This window comes from Hemibagrus wyckioides, linkage group LG14, assembly GCF_019097595.1.
Source record: "Hemibagrus wyckioides isolate EC202008001 linkage group LG14, SWU_Hwy_1.0, whole genome shotgun sequence".
NCBI classification, from domain to species: Eukaryota; Metazoa; Chordata; class Actinopteri; order Siluriformes; family Bagridae; genus Hemibagrus; species Hemibagrus wyckioides.
The window spans coordinates 16,900,720-16,918,256 of NC_080723.1; the positions used below are offsets into that span (position 1 = coordinate 16,900,720).

Below are 17,537 nucleotides of genomic sequence, written 5' to 3' on the forward strand. Positions count from 1 at the left end.
ATTCCCCCGCCCACTTGAGGCATTCTGACAAACCCTGACACGCCCCTCCTCATATACTGGTATTTACCGTGAATGTAATTTAATTTTCAAGAAGCAAAATGCATGGCTTTTAATTATAAAAGCATAATTAAAAAAGTAGTTACACGTATTTACGTCTTATTTACTCCTAAAAAAATAAAATAAAACGTGCGTATGTATTTATGTTTGACGTCAACGCGCATCTAAGAAGAAGACGTCCAATTGGATAACCTCACAGAGGTCGAAGGTGACACGCATTTTGCAACATGGCGGCCCCCTTGGATGACATGTTTTCGCGGTGCGTTGATCCCGGGAAAACTGCAAACTGCGTGGAAGTCCGATTTATCGACAACGTCAAGGTGTGTATCTGTTAAAAAATCACTTAATATCAACATTCCCGACTTTTTGCCATGCGGTTCATTTTAAAAGAACTATCTGTCTGCTCCTAGATCTCTCATACCGGAGGTCTCTAGTTACTTTTCTAAATATAACGCTGCATTTTGTGTGAGAATGTGACCCTAATCTCGTGCCAAACAACGATATTAATATTAAAGTGGTAGTTTTGTGTTTGTATTGTTTCTAAATTCAATCGGTGGGTGATGTAAGGCAGCTGGTTGCATTTGGTTGAGGTGGCACTTGGTTGAGACGCCAAAAAAGGAGGCCTGAGATACACAACATGAAATGTTAACACTCTTTCTGTGTTCATCTTTCAGGGTAAAGGACTGTTCGCCAAGAGACCTTTGAAAAAAGGCGAGACAATCTTTATCGAGCGTCCCCTTGTCTCTGCTCAGTTCTTGTGGAATGCCTTGTACAAGTATAAAGGTGAGCAGTTTTGTGGTTTTCAGCATCTATTCAGTTGCCTCAGGAAGTCCCATACACATATATCAGTGTGGTGTTCTTTCTTGTTGTAGTTTTTTCCTTGATAGTGATTTTGTACATGTACTACTGATCCAACATCTAATACACCAGCAGTTAGTTGTCCAGCCCAGAAACCAGTATTCAGCATTAGCGATATGAGTCATGTTTAATTATATTAATGATCTTGTGTCTTGCACAAGTGTTGCATCTTTAAATGTAAGATGTATTGTGTAAATCAATTTATTTCTTATTTAAATTAAAGGATTACGTTCATTTCATTTCAGCACTATAAAATATGGAAATGTTTCGGAGGGCAAATACTTATGCAAAGCATATAAGTAAGAATTCTGTGTGCTGGAGTTTTGTTAATCAGTTTTTTTTTCTGTAGCGTGTGAGTACTGTTTGCGTGCTCTGGAGACGGCAGAGGAAAATGCACGCAGACTCAGCGCTCTGCCTGCCCTCAGCCTTCCCCACACTGAGCTTTGTAAAGTCCGGCCCGAGCTGCACCAGGCCTGCCCTCACTGCCAGGTACCGCATGCCTCACCCTCGCTCATCTAAATGCCATCATCATTCAGTTCTCTCTCTGTGTTTTGTACTCAGTCTTGGCCTCTCTTTTTAGATCCAGGTCATGTAGGACATCTTTCTTTAACTATCACTTCTCAAGAAAAGGCAGTGAGACTTGTTTTAATCTTGTTAGACTGCTCAGTTCTCCTCAGATGTGGTCCAAGTTTGATTACTCTGTTTTAAGAAGTTGTTACATGTGCAGTCTGTTATGAGATTATTCTGTTCAATTCATTTTATTTATATAACGCTTTTAACAATGGACATTCTCTCAAAGCAGCTTTAAAGAAGTATAGAAGGATAGAAAAAATATTATAAAGTTTAAATTAAGTTACTATTTATTGTCTGCTTGCTGCAATGAGTTGTCCATCACCTAGGGTTCACAACATTGAGACTGTCTGCTAAACAAAAATGTGTAAATAATCAGAAAATTTGTTTAAGTTACCTGATTAGCATAAAATTAGATCAGTGATTGCACACCCATGACCTTTGATCTGAAGCTAGTACTGTTAAATATAACATCTCTTTCATCGAAAGCACTTATTGTTGATGAAATGATTACTGATCAGGAGTTTAGCATTCCATGTTTAACAGAAACATGGATTAAACCAAACGAGTACGTAGGATTAAATGGAAAAAGAAAATAAATTTAAATCTGTGTTTCTTTCAGCCATGGTCATGTGTAACTCCGGTCAAAGATGTAAAAGTAATGAGGGAGTGATGTTTTTTTTTTTCTTCTGAATATAAAAAGTAACATCACCAAATAGCAGAGAGATTTGAACCGGTTTATCCTGGTCAGGGTCACTGTGATGTTTAATGCCACATTTCGCTGTTTAAATCAGTCAAGAAGTGCTTTTGTTTCGTCATACGACTGAAAAGAGACAGAATTCCTGTTACTATTAGATATAGCTGCATACAGAGCTAAAACATGGGATTTATGGGAATCTCCTACATCATTAGTTTACCCTTCCCTGATCCTTAGCTTTAAGGACATACAAACCTCGGCGAGCCGTAAAAAACCTTTTTTTAAGGTTTACTCATCATTTATTTTTTAATTTACATTATCCAGATTGAAGTAGAACAGCTGGAAGGGAAGCCCCATTCAGTTTTGTGTGCATGTCGTAGAACTGGCATACCGCAGGAACTAAATAGACTAAATACTCTTGCATTTATGGATCCTTTTGGTCATCACTGTGTTGTGTTAGGTGATGTACTGTAGCAGCGAGTGCAGGCAGAATGCATGGGATCAATATCACCAGGTCCTGTGTCTGGGACCTTCACATCAAGATCCTGATCATCCAATCAACAAGCTGCAGGATGCATGGAGGTGAGCCATAAAAGACTCTCATGTGTCTGCTTTATTCCTATCCATTAAGGTATTTAGGTGGTCATTTTGTCTCTTGGTTGTAAATCCCCTGGAAGTAAGTTAAAAAATGAAGATGTAAATAAGTAGGTTGCAATACTGTGAACTAATGAAGCCTCTCAAATAATGAATCTTTTAATAATCAAATTAAAATAATCCAGATGCATAGATTTTAATCAATTAATCTGTTTTTATTTCTCCCTCATTTAAACATAATCTGCTGCATTAGATATTTGAATAATGTTACACGTTGGTGATTATTAATCTGATGTGTAGATCGAATTTCTGTCCAAGTGGTTTTTACCTGCAAGATCAGCCCAGTTAATTGAAGCATTAAAGAATTTTTATATTGGAAAATATATATTTATATTTACTGTATAAATAATGTAGTCTGTTAATACATAGACAAAAATAATGAATGTAATTATTTTAATTGATTGAAATCTTTTATCATATGTTGACTGAACAAACACTATCAAATAAATGAATTGAAATTTAGCCATTTAAATATTTGTGTGTGTGTGTAGGAATGTACACTATCCTCCAGAAACCTCTAGCATCATGCTAATGGCCAAAATGGTTGCGGTTGTCAAGCAGGTATTTGTCCTTCTGTCTTCACTTCATCTCTAAAACCTAACTCAGAGTAATATCTCTGATTGGGGAAGGATTTGGAGAAGTTTTATTTTGGCTGTGTGTAGAGAATGGGTTTTGCTAAATGATTAATCTGTTTGTTAGTTAACTGGCTGAGTGCTGAGAATGGCTTTGGTTAGAAGATTAGTCCATTTGCTGCCTAATTTTAACCTTTTGCTTCCTTCAGTACTTCTTTTGTGTTGCCTGTTTATTAGGCTCAAGATAAGGGGCGCTGGCAGAGGCTGTTTTCCCACTTTTGCAGCCGTGCAGCTAACGAGCAGGAGGAAATAGCACACAAACTGCTAGGAGAGAAGTTTCAGGTATAAATAAACAGTCTGCCAACTAGAGAGAGGGTGTGTGGGAGTGCATGTGTCACTTTTCACTCCTTATTGTATCCTCCAGGGCCAGCTTGCTTTGCTGCGTAACCTATTTACTACAGCACTCTATGACGATCACCTCAGTCAGGTCAGTAAATACCTGAGTCTTATTCACATCAGTAGATAACCAGCTCATAAACAAATGTGCAGAATCTCCTTTTCAGTGCTTAATGAACTCATTTACAGCCAATATCTCACATCTGCTTTGAGTGCAAACAATTTAACCTTGGATAAATCATTTTAAAAGTCTAAAGAATGCATTTACCATGGATAAAAGACTTGTCTTATTCTTGATCTTGGAAAAGTAATAAAATTCTAAAATGACTAGCTGATGATGTGGGAAAATATCCAATTATCCTTTTTCTTTTTTTTTCTTTTTTTATTTACAGCAGTTGCATTTAAACACTTCAACATTTTTAATATGAACAGCTGTAACTTGAATGACATGGCGAATATAAGGGACATGAGCAACACAGCAGATATGAAGGTCTCTAATGTTAATGACGGTGTAAAAAGTGTGAATGTCTGTAACGTTAATATATCAGCATAACTATTAAAATCAGCGTAATAATTATAAAGGATGCACAAAAAACAACGTAATGGTTATAAAAGGATATAACTCTACTGGCATAACGGTTATAAAAGGATGTAATGATATTAGTGTAAAGGTTATAAAAGAATGTAATAATACCAATGTGACAGTTATAAAAAAGATATAACGGTTAAAAAAGGATGTAATAATACCAGCCTAAGTTATAAAAGGATGTAATAAGACCAGCATAAACAGTTTTAAAAGAATGTAACCATACCAGTATAACAGTTCTAAAAGGATGTAACAATACCAGCATAACAGTTACTAAAAGGATGTAACAATACCGGCATTAGTTATAAAAGAATGTAACAATATCAGCATAACGGATATAAAAGGACGTAACAATATTGGCGTAATGGATATAAAAGGATGTAACAATATTGGCGTAACGGTTATAAAAGGATGTAACAATATTGGCGTAACGGTTATAAAAGGATGTAACAATACCGGCATTAATTATAAAAGGATGTAACAGTACCAGCATAACAGTTAATAAAAGGATATAACATCAGTGTAACAGTTACTAAAAGGATGTAACAATATCAGCGTAACAGTTACTAAAAGGATGTAACAATACCGGCATTAGTTATAAAAGGATGTAACAATACCAGCATAACAGTTACTAAAAGGATGTAACAATATCAGCATAACGGATATAAAAGGATGTAACAATATCAGCGTAATGGATATAAAAGGATGTAACAATATTGGCGTAACGGTTATAAAAGGATGTAACAATACCGGCATTAGTTATAAAAGGATGTAACAGTACCAGCATAACAGTTACTAAAAGGATATAACATCAGTGTAACAGTTACTAAAAGGATATAACATCAGTGTAACAGTTACTAAAAGGATGTAACAATATCAGCGTAACAGTTACTAAAAGGATGTAACAATATCAGCATAACGGATATAAAAGTATGTAACAATATCAGCGTAATGGATATAAAAGGATGTAACAATATTGGCGTAACGGTTATAAAAGGATGTAACAATATTGGCGTAACGGTTATAAAAGGATGTAACAATATTGGCGTAACGGTTATAAAAGGATGTAACAATACCGGCATTAGTTATAAAAGGATGTAACAATACCAGCATAACAGTTACTAAAAGGATATAACAATATCAGCGTAACAGTTACTAAAAGGATGTAACAATACCAGCATAACAGTTACTAAAAGGATGTAACACTATCGGCGTAACAGTTACTAAAACGATGTAACACTATCGGCATAACGGTAATAAAAGGATGTAACAATACCAGCATAACAGTTACTAAAAGGATGTAACACTATCGGCATAACGGTAATAAAAGGATGTAACACTATCGGCATAACGGTAATAAAAGGATGTAACAATATTGGCGTAACAGTTATTCAAGAATGTAACAATACCGGTGTAACAGTTATAAAAGGATGTAGCAATACTGGTGTAACAGTTATAAAAGGATGTAACAATACCGGTGTAACAGTTATAAAAGGATGTAACAATACCGGTGTAACAGTTATAAAAGGATGTAACAATACTGGTGTAACAGTTATAAAAGGATGTAACAATACCGGTGTAACAGTTATAAAAGGATGTAACAATACCGGTGTAACAGTTATAAAAGGATGTAACAATACCGGTGTAACAGTTATTAAAGGATGTAACAATACTGGTGTAACAGTTATTAAAGGATGTAACAATACTGGTGTAACAGTTATAAAAGTATTTTAACAATACCAGCGTACAGCTGACAAAAGGATGTAACATTTATGCCTGTGTATAACAGTAATAAGAGTGTAATTCCTATAAAAGGCTCTAATGTTAATACCAGTGGAACGAATATAAAAGACTGTAAGTGTAATAACGTTAATAACATGAAGAATGAATTGTTTGAATGAACAAGAATTCATTAATGCATTCATTGATAATTAATGGAGATGTACAGTAATTAGTCCTCTGCTTTTCAGTGGTTCACTCCAGACGGATTTCGCTCTCTCTTCGCACTTGTCGGGACCAACGGGCAGGGCGTCGGCACCAGGTTAGAACCATGTTGTTAAATCTTTATTTTGTCTAAAATTCTCATTTGAGAAGCAAATTAAATTCCCTTCAGGTTATTTTTCTAACACGTAGTGGCCTCACAGTTCCTGGAAATCTTTAATCCTGCACTGGGGGCATGTGATGACGTACTGGGATAAATACTGTAACTGCTTCACAAAAACTTAAGTTATACCCTGGTGATACAAACAATGATGCACATCATGCACAAAGAGAGATCTTATGAACCATGCAAAAAAAATTTACATTTAGAAGAAAAAGAAGGAACAGGAAATTGAAGAGGATTACTTTCCTTATACCTTGGTGATAGTACAAGGATTTGTATTTTTCTTATCATATTACTTAGAACAATAACGTTCATGTTATTCTAATAGGATAAATGTTGAACACCGGAAATTTAGAATATCAAAAGATTTCTTTTTAGATAGCAATCATACCTGTAGCCACAATTCAGACCAGTTTCATTTACACTAGGAATAAAAATCTGTACACATGCCATGGTTCATATTATTCTGTCTGTATAATATTTTCCCTGGGAGCATGTTGGAAGCAAAAAGAAAATAAAGTTAATCAAAAGAAATGGCACAATCCTGCAGGCTGATTAAATGCAGGTCTATTTTGTTGAAAACAATATTCCGAAAAAAAAAAAATTAACCCCACCATATTTTCGCTTCGTCCAAGCAGAATGCTAATGTAGGAATAAAACACTTAGGGTGTGTGCTATGCTAGGAAAATAATCAGCAACAGCCTGGTTACAGGTACAGCACTACCAAGCCAATAATAAAAATGCTGTACATTCTATGCATTTATAGTTTCATTTAATGTTGTAGAATATCCGCAAGCACTTGTGCATTACAGGCATTTTAGTTTTTCCTCTCACAAGCCTCTCATTTCTCCTCTAAGATAATTAGAGAAAAAATGTTCATCACGTTAAAACTCTCCTTAAGACATAGCCGTCTGGGAAAACCTGTAGCTTTACCTCTGGAGACTCCTTCCATAAGTGCTAAATAAACCAATGGAAATAAATATGAATAAATCTTCTATGAGAAAACTTCAATATATCCTCAATTATACACGTTTTATTTAATAGTAAATTCATTTCTATGGAGCATCTTGCATTTAATATAAACCTTGGAGATGTGGTTTGTTTCATTGCAGAAATTAGAGAATTATGCTGAGACATAATGAAAATAAAATCAGAATCATACTGAAATTAGAAAAAAAAAAATAATAATAATAATAATTATATATATATATATATATAATTTTTATTTTTTTGCTTATGCATCTTAGCATAATGAATGATTGGGATATTTAAACACTTTCATAATAATCAGCATCATTGAGAGAGAACTGTGAATAAAATTAAATTAAAAGTATCTACTCTACTTATAAGTGTCCCTCTATAAGGAAGCCAATCGAAAATGAGTATTTACTCTCACCATGGTATAGTGTGACAAGGAAAACTCTGTTTGCATTTCTAATTGCTGGTTGTTGTTGTTGGTTCAGTTCCCTTAGCCAGTGGGTTCATGCTTGTGATGCATTGGAGCTTCCTCACCAGCAGAGGGAGCAGCTGGATGCCTTTATTGACCAGTTATACAAGGACATTGATAAAGGTCACTTTTCCTTCAAATACATTGAAACACACACACACACCCCGCTGCGTTGTAAATGTGCAAGGATCGAAGCACTCACTACTTGTGATTCTTATACTACGTTTGAAATATATGTATTGATCTAGTGGAATGTGAAATAGGTTTGATGGATGAAAGGTTTTCCACAGACTGTCATTTTCTTTTTGCTCGTCTTACAGAAACGGGCGACTTCCTCAACTGTGAAGGATCCGGTCTCTTCCTTCTCCAGAGCTCATGTGAGAATAACGTCGGACGTTTTTTGCAGTTTACGCCTCTTTACCTTATACAAACATTTACCGTGAGCGTAAATACACGGAAAGGTCACTTCCAGTTAAATGCTTTGTCGTCAAGGTAACCACAGCTGCATACCGAACGCGGAGGCATCCTTCCCTGACAACAACTTCCTGCTTCACCTGAGCGCCCTGAGTGACATCAGCCCTGGCGAGGTCAGAGGGGGAAGGGGTGTGGCTTAACTCCACTGTAAGAGAGGTATTCGTTTTCAAACGCTTCGGTTCTTGTGTTGTCAGGATGACAATGCGGCTATCGGACAAACCCGAAGAGGCGTACTCCAGCGTTTGTTGTGCCAGATGTAATGGGGAGTGGATATTTCTATCATAGGTGTTCTATTTTTGTGCATCCAAGTGCAGGTTTATCTAAAATATTGTAGGAAACATTATGTGTATTTATTAAAATCTCGCGTTACTGTAGCTCCTATTTCCAAGTGGATGTTTGTCAAGGATGACTTTTCTGCGTTTTGAATTACTGGTACATTTGTACATCAATAGCTGAAATCCTGAGCAAAAACCTATTATTAGTATAAAATCATATTAGTGTCAAGGAAGCCATCAATATAAACGACTGGTTGTATTATGAATGGTTCTTTCTATTCTTGATGCTTCTCTGGTGCTTGTGGGTGAAAATCGTTCTTGATAAACGCGCTCTATGTGTAATGTGTCACTGGCAGTGTCTGAGCACGATGCTTCATGTAGCCTTGACTCACATGACCCATGAATTCATTTCACACGTTTACTCATCGTTCATGTAGTCGTAGGGAAATGGATATTTAGTACGTAGCATTAAACACCTAGGTCCAATTTCACAGCTTTCCGTCCTTGTCTCCCTTTTCTCTCTTCCGTTGACCCGTCATGCTTCAATTGTGTGTGTGTGTGAGGTCATGTGGTACGTCTCTGGTTATCGGTATAAATGAGGAGGATAGTCTGGTTGCCTGGGTGCAAATGTCTTTGAGTGAAATTAAATCGGGAATGAGATGATCGCAGTTTTAATACCTAAAAAGTGAGTTAGGAGTATGAATATTGAGACACTTTGGTTGGGTTCAACACAATGAATTCTGGACCTTTAACAGTTATGATATTTTATGTTTTAGATTAATTGTTATTTAAAAGCTTTCTGTGATCACCTTTTTAATACAAGCCTAATGATTAATGACCACTTTATTTAAAAAAATAAAATGTGCATGGAAAAAATTCAACTTGCTGAGGCTAGTGCGCAATAAATAAATCATTTCATGGTTTTATGAAAAAAATTATATCTTGGTATGGGATTCATGGGCATAAAAGCATTCTTTTACCAGGGGTACCAATGTTTTTGCTGTACAAAAAAAAATGGCTGATAGTTTAATAGTACTGTACGAAGAATGATGCATTAAATTGCTGTTTTTTTGTTTATAGACTCGTTGTAAATGAACCTCATGTTGGGCAAATGTTTGACTAATTGCATTTAAAATTTTTATCTAGAAAGGTAATGGTGCTTCATTTGTTTTCTTGGACAGTAAATAATTGCTAACAAAAAAAACCCTAAAGAAAAACGTTTAATGAAGCAGATGTTTGCTGTTAATGTGTTCATGTTTTTTTTTTTTTTTTTTTAAATATCTAAATTTTGAGTATTATTCCCTGATAAAGAGAGATTTTTTTCCACTGATTACATGTCGCATGTCAAACAGATGTGCTGTGGTGATTTTTTTTTTCTTTTTTCCCCCCACCTCGCATCCTCCACCTTACATGATTAAATCCATCCATTCATTGTGAGTCAGGTCAGATCAGCTCACAGTCAAATAAATACGTCTGTGTTCTCGGCTTTATAACTGAGCCGTAACCGAAGGCGGATGGCTGTGGAAATGTCTTTATGGCTACTCACCACCTGAGTTAACTTTGACTTTGAGTTCCAGACCTAGTAAGTAATTGACTGGAACTTTGTTCTCATTTGAAGTTTTTTATTTTTGGCTCTCTGTAGGAAATCTGCATCAGCTACTTGGACTGTTGCCAACGAGACAGGAGTCGTCATAGCCGGCACAAGATCCTGAGGTAATGAATGTTTACAGCTTGTTTAAGAATTCATACGTCCCTCCAGAAGGGATCAATTCCGGTGCGGCGGCTTTGTGCTAGTGAGAGCACAGGAACAGGGATTAGTCCTGGACCTCTGCTCTTTATTGATCACCTGCCTATTTATTGACTGTTTATGTGATGGAAGAAACTGAAGCAGGTTTGCTTGGAAATTCCACTTTATTAAAGGCATACTCAGTTTGCCCCCCCCTGCAAGGTGTCTCGCTTTGACTTCAAACACCGCTGCCGCCGACTCCAGCTGAGGGGCTGAGGCAAATCTGACTGCTTTATTACTGATGCTTCTTGTGTTTGCAGGTTTTGTGAGACCTTCAGGAAGTATGAAGTTGCACTAAATTAGAAATGCATTCTTGCTCGTGTGATGTTTCTTAATTGAATAACCTGTGTAGCAGTGGATACAAGAAAGCAGCACTGTGCTCTCATTGAGTGCCTGAATGTAGCCAGTGTAACCAGTGTCCCCATTATATCTATGTTCTTATAGAACATATTATAGATATACAGATGTTAGATATCTGGCTAGCGTCTTTTTCTCTTGTGTCTACCATGTGGTGATGGTTACTTCTACCAGTATAGTTTTGTTATATTTTTATTATAACAAAATCCATACTCGTTTTGTTTCTTTGTCATATGCTTTTGCTAAAAATCTTTATACGATCAGCCAACTTGTGCCTCAGCTGATGTGTGTAGTGCAGCAGGTTGTGCGATTAGGAACCGGTAGCACGCAATATATTTACAGCAGTGGGGACGTGCTTACTGAACATCACGTTCCAGATTTAGTCCCTATTTCCTGTTATAATAAGCTCCACTTTTCTGGGAAGGCTTTGCTATAGATGTTGGAGCAGTGACTGTGGGGATTTGTGTTCATTCAACCACAAGAGCATTAGTGAGATCAGGCACTGATGTAGGGTGAGGAGGTCTGGGGTGTTTCAGTTCATCCCAAAGGTGTTCAGTGGGGTTGAGTCAGAGTTCTGTGCAAGGTCTTTAACTGCAGTCTTAACAAATCATGCTTTAAAGGAGTTAGCTTTGTGCACAGGGGCATCGTCATGCTAGAACAGGTTTAAGCCTCTTGGTTTTAATGAAGAGAAATTGTCGTGCTACAGCATACAGATGATGCATTTAATTGTATGTTTCAGCTAACAGTTTAGAGAAGTGCCAAGTGTATTTCTGGTCAACTTTTGGCCAGATTCTCTAGAATTTTTTACCCACAAAAATATAATTTGGAGTAGTGTTTGTCTCTGCTTAAAATAATGAACAAAGCAACTGATATGTCCATTTCTGTTCTCCACACGTACATTAAAATGGATATTTTTGGGCATTCGTATCTCTAGAAGTTCAAATCCCAGCGATGCCACAAGCATCCATTGCTTTAAAAGTGACCTAGTGTTTTTGTTTTTTGGAACGATTTCTTGTGTTGTCTCAGTGAGAAGTATTGCATTCCTCTCTCCTGTCAATTAGAGTAACTCGAGGCAATCAGTGGCATCTGTCAGGTGTATGGTAGAAGGCAATTGGCTGAGCTGTGACCGTACATGAGCAGCACTTTGAGAAGATGTGAAAACAGAGCTGCACATGTCTAAGAAGAAGCATGTTCTAGTCCTCATTCTTCTCAGTTGGTAGCTGCAATACAAGACAGAAGAACTAGCTAGCTGGCTGGAATTCACAATGACTGAAGTTGGTTTAAAAATTGTTAAGAATAATAGAAAAGCCGGTACTTCCTGGTTCAAGATAGAGATGCTTTTTGCAGACTCCACATGAATATTTTTCTGTGTTTGAAAAGTGTGTGATAGGGAAAGAAAGAAAGAATGTGTGCAGACACATAATTTGACATTCGCTTTTAGTTAATGTAGAGATGGAAGACGTAAATTATAGTCGTAGCCACTTAACTTTTGCACAAAAAGATATAAATATTGACTTAAAATATGAAAGAAGAAATCTGTCCATGGGTCATAAAATGTCAACCATGAGTCCTCTGTTTTCAGAGCAGTAGTGCTGATAGTATCAATTAATACATCTAGCTAAACCTACCATTTTATTTCAAGAGTTCCAACGTCAGGCTTCTTATGTTAAGTTATCAAGAGAGCTATTTTTTTTCCCCGAAAACTTTAGACATGTCGTCTTTTCTCGTATCGCTTTTTTTCAGAGAAAACTACCTGTTCGTGTGCTCGTGTCAGAAGTGCATGGCCCAGATGGATGACACCGACGTGACCTCGGAGGACGAGGACGAAGGGGAAGGAGAGACGGAGGGGGACGAAATGGAGGACGAGATGACGGATGTGTGATGACGTTTCGGGTTTCACCATTTCACCCCCTCATTTCATACCTGTCTTTTTGTGGACATTACTCTTTCATATCATAAAGAAAGCATGCGGGTCACCATAACGAAACCTGCTGCTCTGTTCATGCAATAGGAGAGTAAGCTCTTGGCTATGCAAAGTGTTTTGTCTCACTTTTACACCTTTAATTACCATCACATTAGTGGTGCCAAGAATGCTTCCATTTCCATTTTTTTTTCAGACTGATCCATTTCACCTTGATATATATATATATATATATATATAGAGATATATATATATATATATATATATATAAAAAAAAATCAGACGATAAAACATTTCATCTATGCACTTACATTTTTGATACATGATGATGATCTAACAGCATGAAGTCTTTGAAAGACAAAATAATCCACATATCATCAGCCTTTCTGGACTGTAGACATAACAAACAGCCATGTGATGTCTCCACCAATATTTTCGTTTACTTGGCCAAAAAAAAATAGTGTCTGCTTTTGCTGGGAGGAAGTAGAGTGTCCTTAACCTCCTTAAACTCGCTGAATCTGTCAGCTGCTTCAGACTTGTATTGCTCAATCTCATTACTACAGTGCCCTCCAGTATTATTGGCATCCTTCGTAAAAATGAGCAAAAAAATGTACAGAAAAACAGTGAAAACTTTTTCACTCAAACAAAAGAAGGAAACATTTGCCTTGGTTCTGACACTAAGGATTCTTTTGAATAAATGCCAACCAGTTATCATTCTTCATTTTTTTCCTCTCATTTCATCTCCCAGGAAATACTTTTGTTGCCTTTAACCATGTCTGGTTTTCCTGGGGTATGGTTATTATTGCACACAATAGCGCAATGTTGTTAACCCCCTAATCTAAAATCTCCAACACTTACCATTAGGAAGAAACCAGAAGATCTTGAACACAAAGGCAACAGTTGGTTGCTCGCCTGCACAAGTCATGTAACAGGTGTAAAACAATTAAGCGGAATTAAGGTGATAAGAAAAAGTTTAATGCGTGCTAGACATTCCACGTACGCATTATCACACCACACAGTGATTAGGATGGTGAAGAGAAAAAAAAAAAGCCCAACAATCACAGTAATATAATTGCGTTGCCTAGTTTATTTTTGTGCTTCGAAGTGTTATGAAGAAAAAGAAAGCCTTCTACAAGTGTTTCCAAACTTGTTAGATACTGTATTGCAGCAAGCGTCTCAGTACTGGTATTGTCTTTAGGGTAAGAGGCACGTATTAATTGTATTTTTTTTTTTAATGTTTTGTTGACTAAAATGGCACTACTTTAATCTAGGTATTACATTTGCCATGCTGTCTATGTATAAATCTCGTTTTTTAAAATGGAGGGTGCCAATAATTATGGACAACACCGTACGTACCTGTCCTGTTTTTCATTGTCTTGAGTCACAGATTACTAATTGAATTTCCGCCGAATGCTATAAAAGTAAATGTAAGCGAGTAACTCATTATAATATCCAGATAGTATGCCTTAAGGTAAATAGCTGAACAGTAAACGGAGACATTAAGGAGTTTATCAATTAGACGTAACAGTAAATAACTGCAGCTCTGCCAATGCTGACAATCTGGATGAAGTCTGTAGTTAACAGCAGGTTGTAGCTGATCTACAGTTATGTTTCAGGTATGCAGCATTAGTTTCACTACATTAACTGCCAAGCAGATGCATTTTGCCTCAGGATTCTGTTTTTTTTTTTGATGTTGAGCATGGAGTCACCGCAGCGTCGCAGGAGGTAGGAAAACACCTCCGATCGCGTTTTTCCACCACTTGTCATAATCCCCCAGCACTTAATACAGTCATCCAGTGTTTATGAAATTCGCTTTGGGAACTTTCGCACTTTCTCCCTATCGTGCAGAGTGTTCTTGACAAATCCTGTCAGCTTCATCAACATCATGCCAAAACAATTCAACATCGAAAGCGGCAGATGCTGAATTATCATAACTGGATATCTTCGAAATGCAATAATAATCGTGTGACGGTTTAAGCGTACAAGAAATGAAACGTTTCTTGAATAATCTGGGAGCACCAGTGCTTTTTATCTTGCTGAAACCACAGACCAAATAATGAGTAGATTAGCATTCATTAGTGCAACATCCACCTCCTTTATTTATATATATATATATATATATATATATATATATATATATATATATATATATATAATATAATATATATATATATACACACACACACACACACACATGCACGCACGCACGCACACACTTTCTATTTGTTCTGCCATCAGGACTCGAGCAGATAAATTCTCAGAGTCTGAGCGCTGGACTGCGATCAGGTTTTGCTTCAGCTATCATAATGAATACGGTTTCTATGGACACATCCCTAAGACATTCAGGATGATGACACTTAAGGACAAAGACTCGGCTTATGTGATGCATACATATGCTCTTCGTAACAGATGACAATAAACTTACAGTAGCACTTATAAATTTGTCAGCCTGTCATGTAAAGTTGACATAGCACCTGAGTTAAGTGAATTAAGATTGACACAAGGTTACATTGTATGATAATATTGGAGGTGACATTCTGCCCAGTGAGTTTAATTGGAAGTATTATAAACACGAATTGATTTAGGTGTTGACACAGTGGCATCTTGTTCTTATGGTCCATCCGTCATACCATACCATTTATATCAGCTGTTCATCAAATATTGATCTTCATAAATTCCTCATTCACAACTCAATTTAAAGTACACTGAAATACTAAGTACCTTTATTTGGAGTCACTGAGTTTTATAAAATTGTTGCAATTTGATAGATATAAACCAAAGTTTCCTTATTTTGTGCACCTTTTTAGACGTTGTGCAATTCCATTGTGCTGAGCTTTTGCACCTAGTGGTTTCAAAAATGGGAAGTCCAACAAGCACTAATAGATGCCCAATGGGGCAGGAACCATTCTGCCCCATGCTAGCTTTATGAACATTGTTTTGTTTTTTTTATAGAGGAGGAGCAGTGGACAGGGCAGTTAACCGTCTCACAAAAAAATTGACCCCCAAGATGTTTTACAGTAAGTAATAATGCAGACAGTGTGTCTATTATGTAGCGTAGTGGTTAAGGTGTTGGACTACTGATCAGATGGTTGTGAGTCTGAGGCTCCTTCACTACTGGGCCCCTGAGCAAGACACTTAACCCTCAATTGCTCAGTTGTATAATAAAAAAAGTAAGTTGCTTTGGATAAGAGTGTCCGCCAAATACCTGGAATGTAAATTAAATGCATATAAAGTGGCTTAAGTGAGTGGAATAATTCACTGGAATAAACGATGGATGCAGTCATAAAGTGACATAGTGAGAGATTGCACAAGCAAGAGTGCAGTGATACTGAATCCCCATAGATAATCACAGCTGTGCTGATATTCTGTACAATAGCGAGTACAATATTGCTTTTATATAACATCAAGTTGAGTCAGTGAAATGTTAGACACAATATGGCCAAAAATATTCTGTTTATTAGAAATACTTATCAAAGAAGCCACACTCACTATACCGCATATCATCTATCTGGCTAAATTCCCATTAAATGTGCTTCCTGTAGAATTTCCGTCCATTCTTTATCCTCTTTAACTTTTTTTTTTTTTTAATTTTTCAATTCATCACTTACATTTCTGAAAAATAGCTTGCCATATCTGTTAATGATATCCTTCACACTACCATAGCAACAGTTTTGAACTAGAAAGTGAAATTCTACATGGTGCTCAGTTTTTTTGGGGTTTTTTTTTTTTTTTTTTACAGTAAAATGCCCCGTTGTGGTTATAAGAAATACAGGCACTCTTGAAAGACACTCAACCAATCTAATTAGTGAGCCAGGGTTAACTGTTGTATAAGGCATATTGCATATTAGATGATGGCCATACATCAGAAATCTGTGTGACCTTGTTTCTGATGTGAAAGCCGAGAAAAGAATAAGAAAAACATGTCTCGATGTTCTCCGTCTTTCTCATTTTCACCTTTTCGAGATGTAGTTTTGAAATTTTCTGATTAGTGAAAGAAAGCCCACCTGCTGTATTAAACCCTGTTAGAGGAAGATACACCTAAAAACCACTGAAAACAAGCTGCTAGACCGTATGCTGAATGACTCTATGTTGTCATGTGTCTGCTGCCTATTACATAGCGTGATGTTGCTCAAATAATTCACTGGGTAGTAGCCTGTAGCACAGATCATGTGTAATAGACTCTTGACTTCATTTTGTTCGAGGCTGTATTGTTGTTAATGTCGTCCTGCCCCATTAAAAATATGCGGTCATGAGCCTTTGCTGACTTGACATCAAAACGGACAGATGGTGTCTGATGAAATAAGCTTTGAAGAAGCTTTAAACAGGCTTCTATTAGATGTCATGAACTGTTTACAGAGGAACAAGTGCAACTTTAGCCATTTGACACCTGATCTTTACATATCAATCTTCATCTAAAAAATAAAAACAAATGATCCTTTTGATCCATTGATCATTTTTTCAAAATAATCACACTCTATTAAACCAGCAGTGAGAAGAAATGAAAAGAAAGGTGCACAATATTGTAGTTTGGGTTCCAAGGATTAAGAATATGTACCCCTCTGTAAGGAAAAAAAACAAAAAAAAAAGTTAGAGAATTTTTGGCACTCCATGTACATATTCAGTACATGCTGCATCTGCAAACAACGTCTTGGCTGAAAGCCGCTGATTGTTATTTCTGGCGAATGGGGTGTAATGTGAGCCCCACATCCTGTAAGAGGACAAAATTGGAAGAGATATGAAGGAGGAAGTATGGACACCTGGGGCCGTGTCTGAGAGGAATAAC

The 17,537-nt window shown here is 36.7% G+C and overlaps 1 protein-coding gene across 3 annotated transcripts; it reads left to right on the forward strand.

Annotated features, from left to right (window-relative positions):
* Window positions 1–233: 233 nt before the first annotated feature.
* Window positions 234–16,521, forward strand: smyd5 (SMYD family member 5). 3 transcript variants are annotated; one of them, XM_058408399.1, is made up of 13 exons: window positions 234–377; window positions 732–840; window positions 1,265–1,404; window positions 2,643–2,764; window positions 3,328–3,397; window positions 3,646–3,750; window positions 3,833–3,895; window positions 6,361–6,431; window positions 7,958–8,064; window positions 8,262–8,318; window positions 8,434–8,528; window positions 10,333–10,403; window positions 12,577–16,521. In XM_058408399.1, exons 1-13 carry the CDS (start codon window positions 285–287, stop codon window positions 12,713–12,715), a joined length of 1,242 nt encoding a protein of 413 aa, XP_058264382.1. In that variant the 5' UTR covers window positions 234–284; the 3' UTR covers window positions 12,716–16,521. The 3 variants fall into 3 exon arrangements, with proteins under 3 accessions (XP_058264382.1, XP_058264384.1, XP_058264385.1); XM_058408401.1 differs by lacking the exon at window positions 12,577–16,521 and having other exon boundaries at window positions 8,434–8,571; XM_058408402.1 differs by lacking the exon at window positions 12,577–16,521 and having other exon boundaries at window positions 8,434–8,562.
* The last annotated feature ends 1,016 nt before the right edge of the window (window positions 16,522–17,537 follow it).

What these genes read in the sequence shown, in the direction of transcription:
- smyd5 (XM_058408399.1), top strand. Translation starts at nt 285, where the DNA reads ATGGCGGCCCCCTTGGATGACATGTTTTCGCGGTGCGTTGATCCCGGG. An exon ending in TGGTTGCGGTTGTCAAGCAG is followed by an intron (nt 3,398 to 3,645) that starts GTATTTGTCCTT and finishes CCTGTTTATTAG; the next exon opens with GCTCAAGATAAGGGGCGCTG. An exon ending in GTGACATCAGCCCTGGCGAG is followed by an intron (nt 8,529 to 10,332) that starts GTCAGAGGGGGA and finishes GGCTCTCTGTAG; the next exon opens with GAAATCTGCATCAGCTACTT.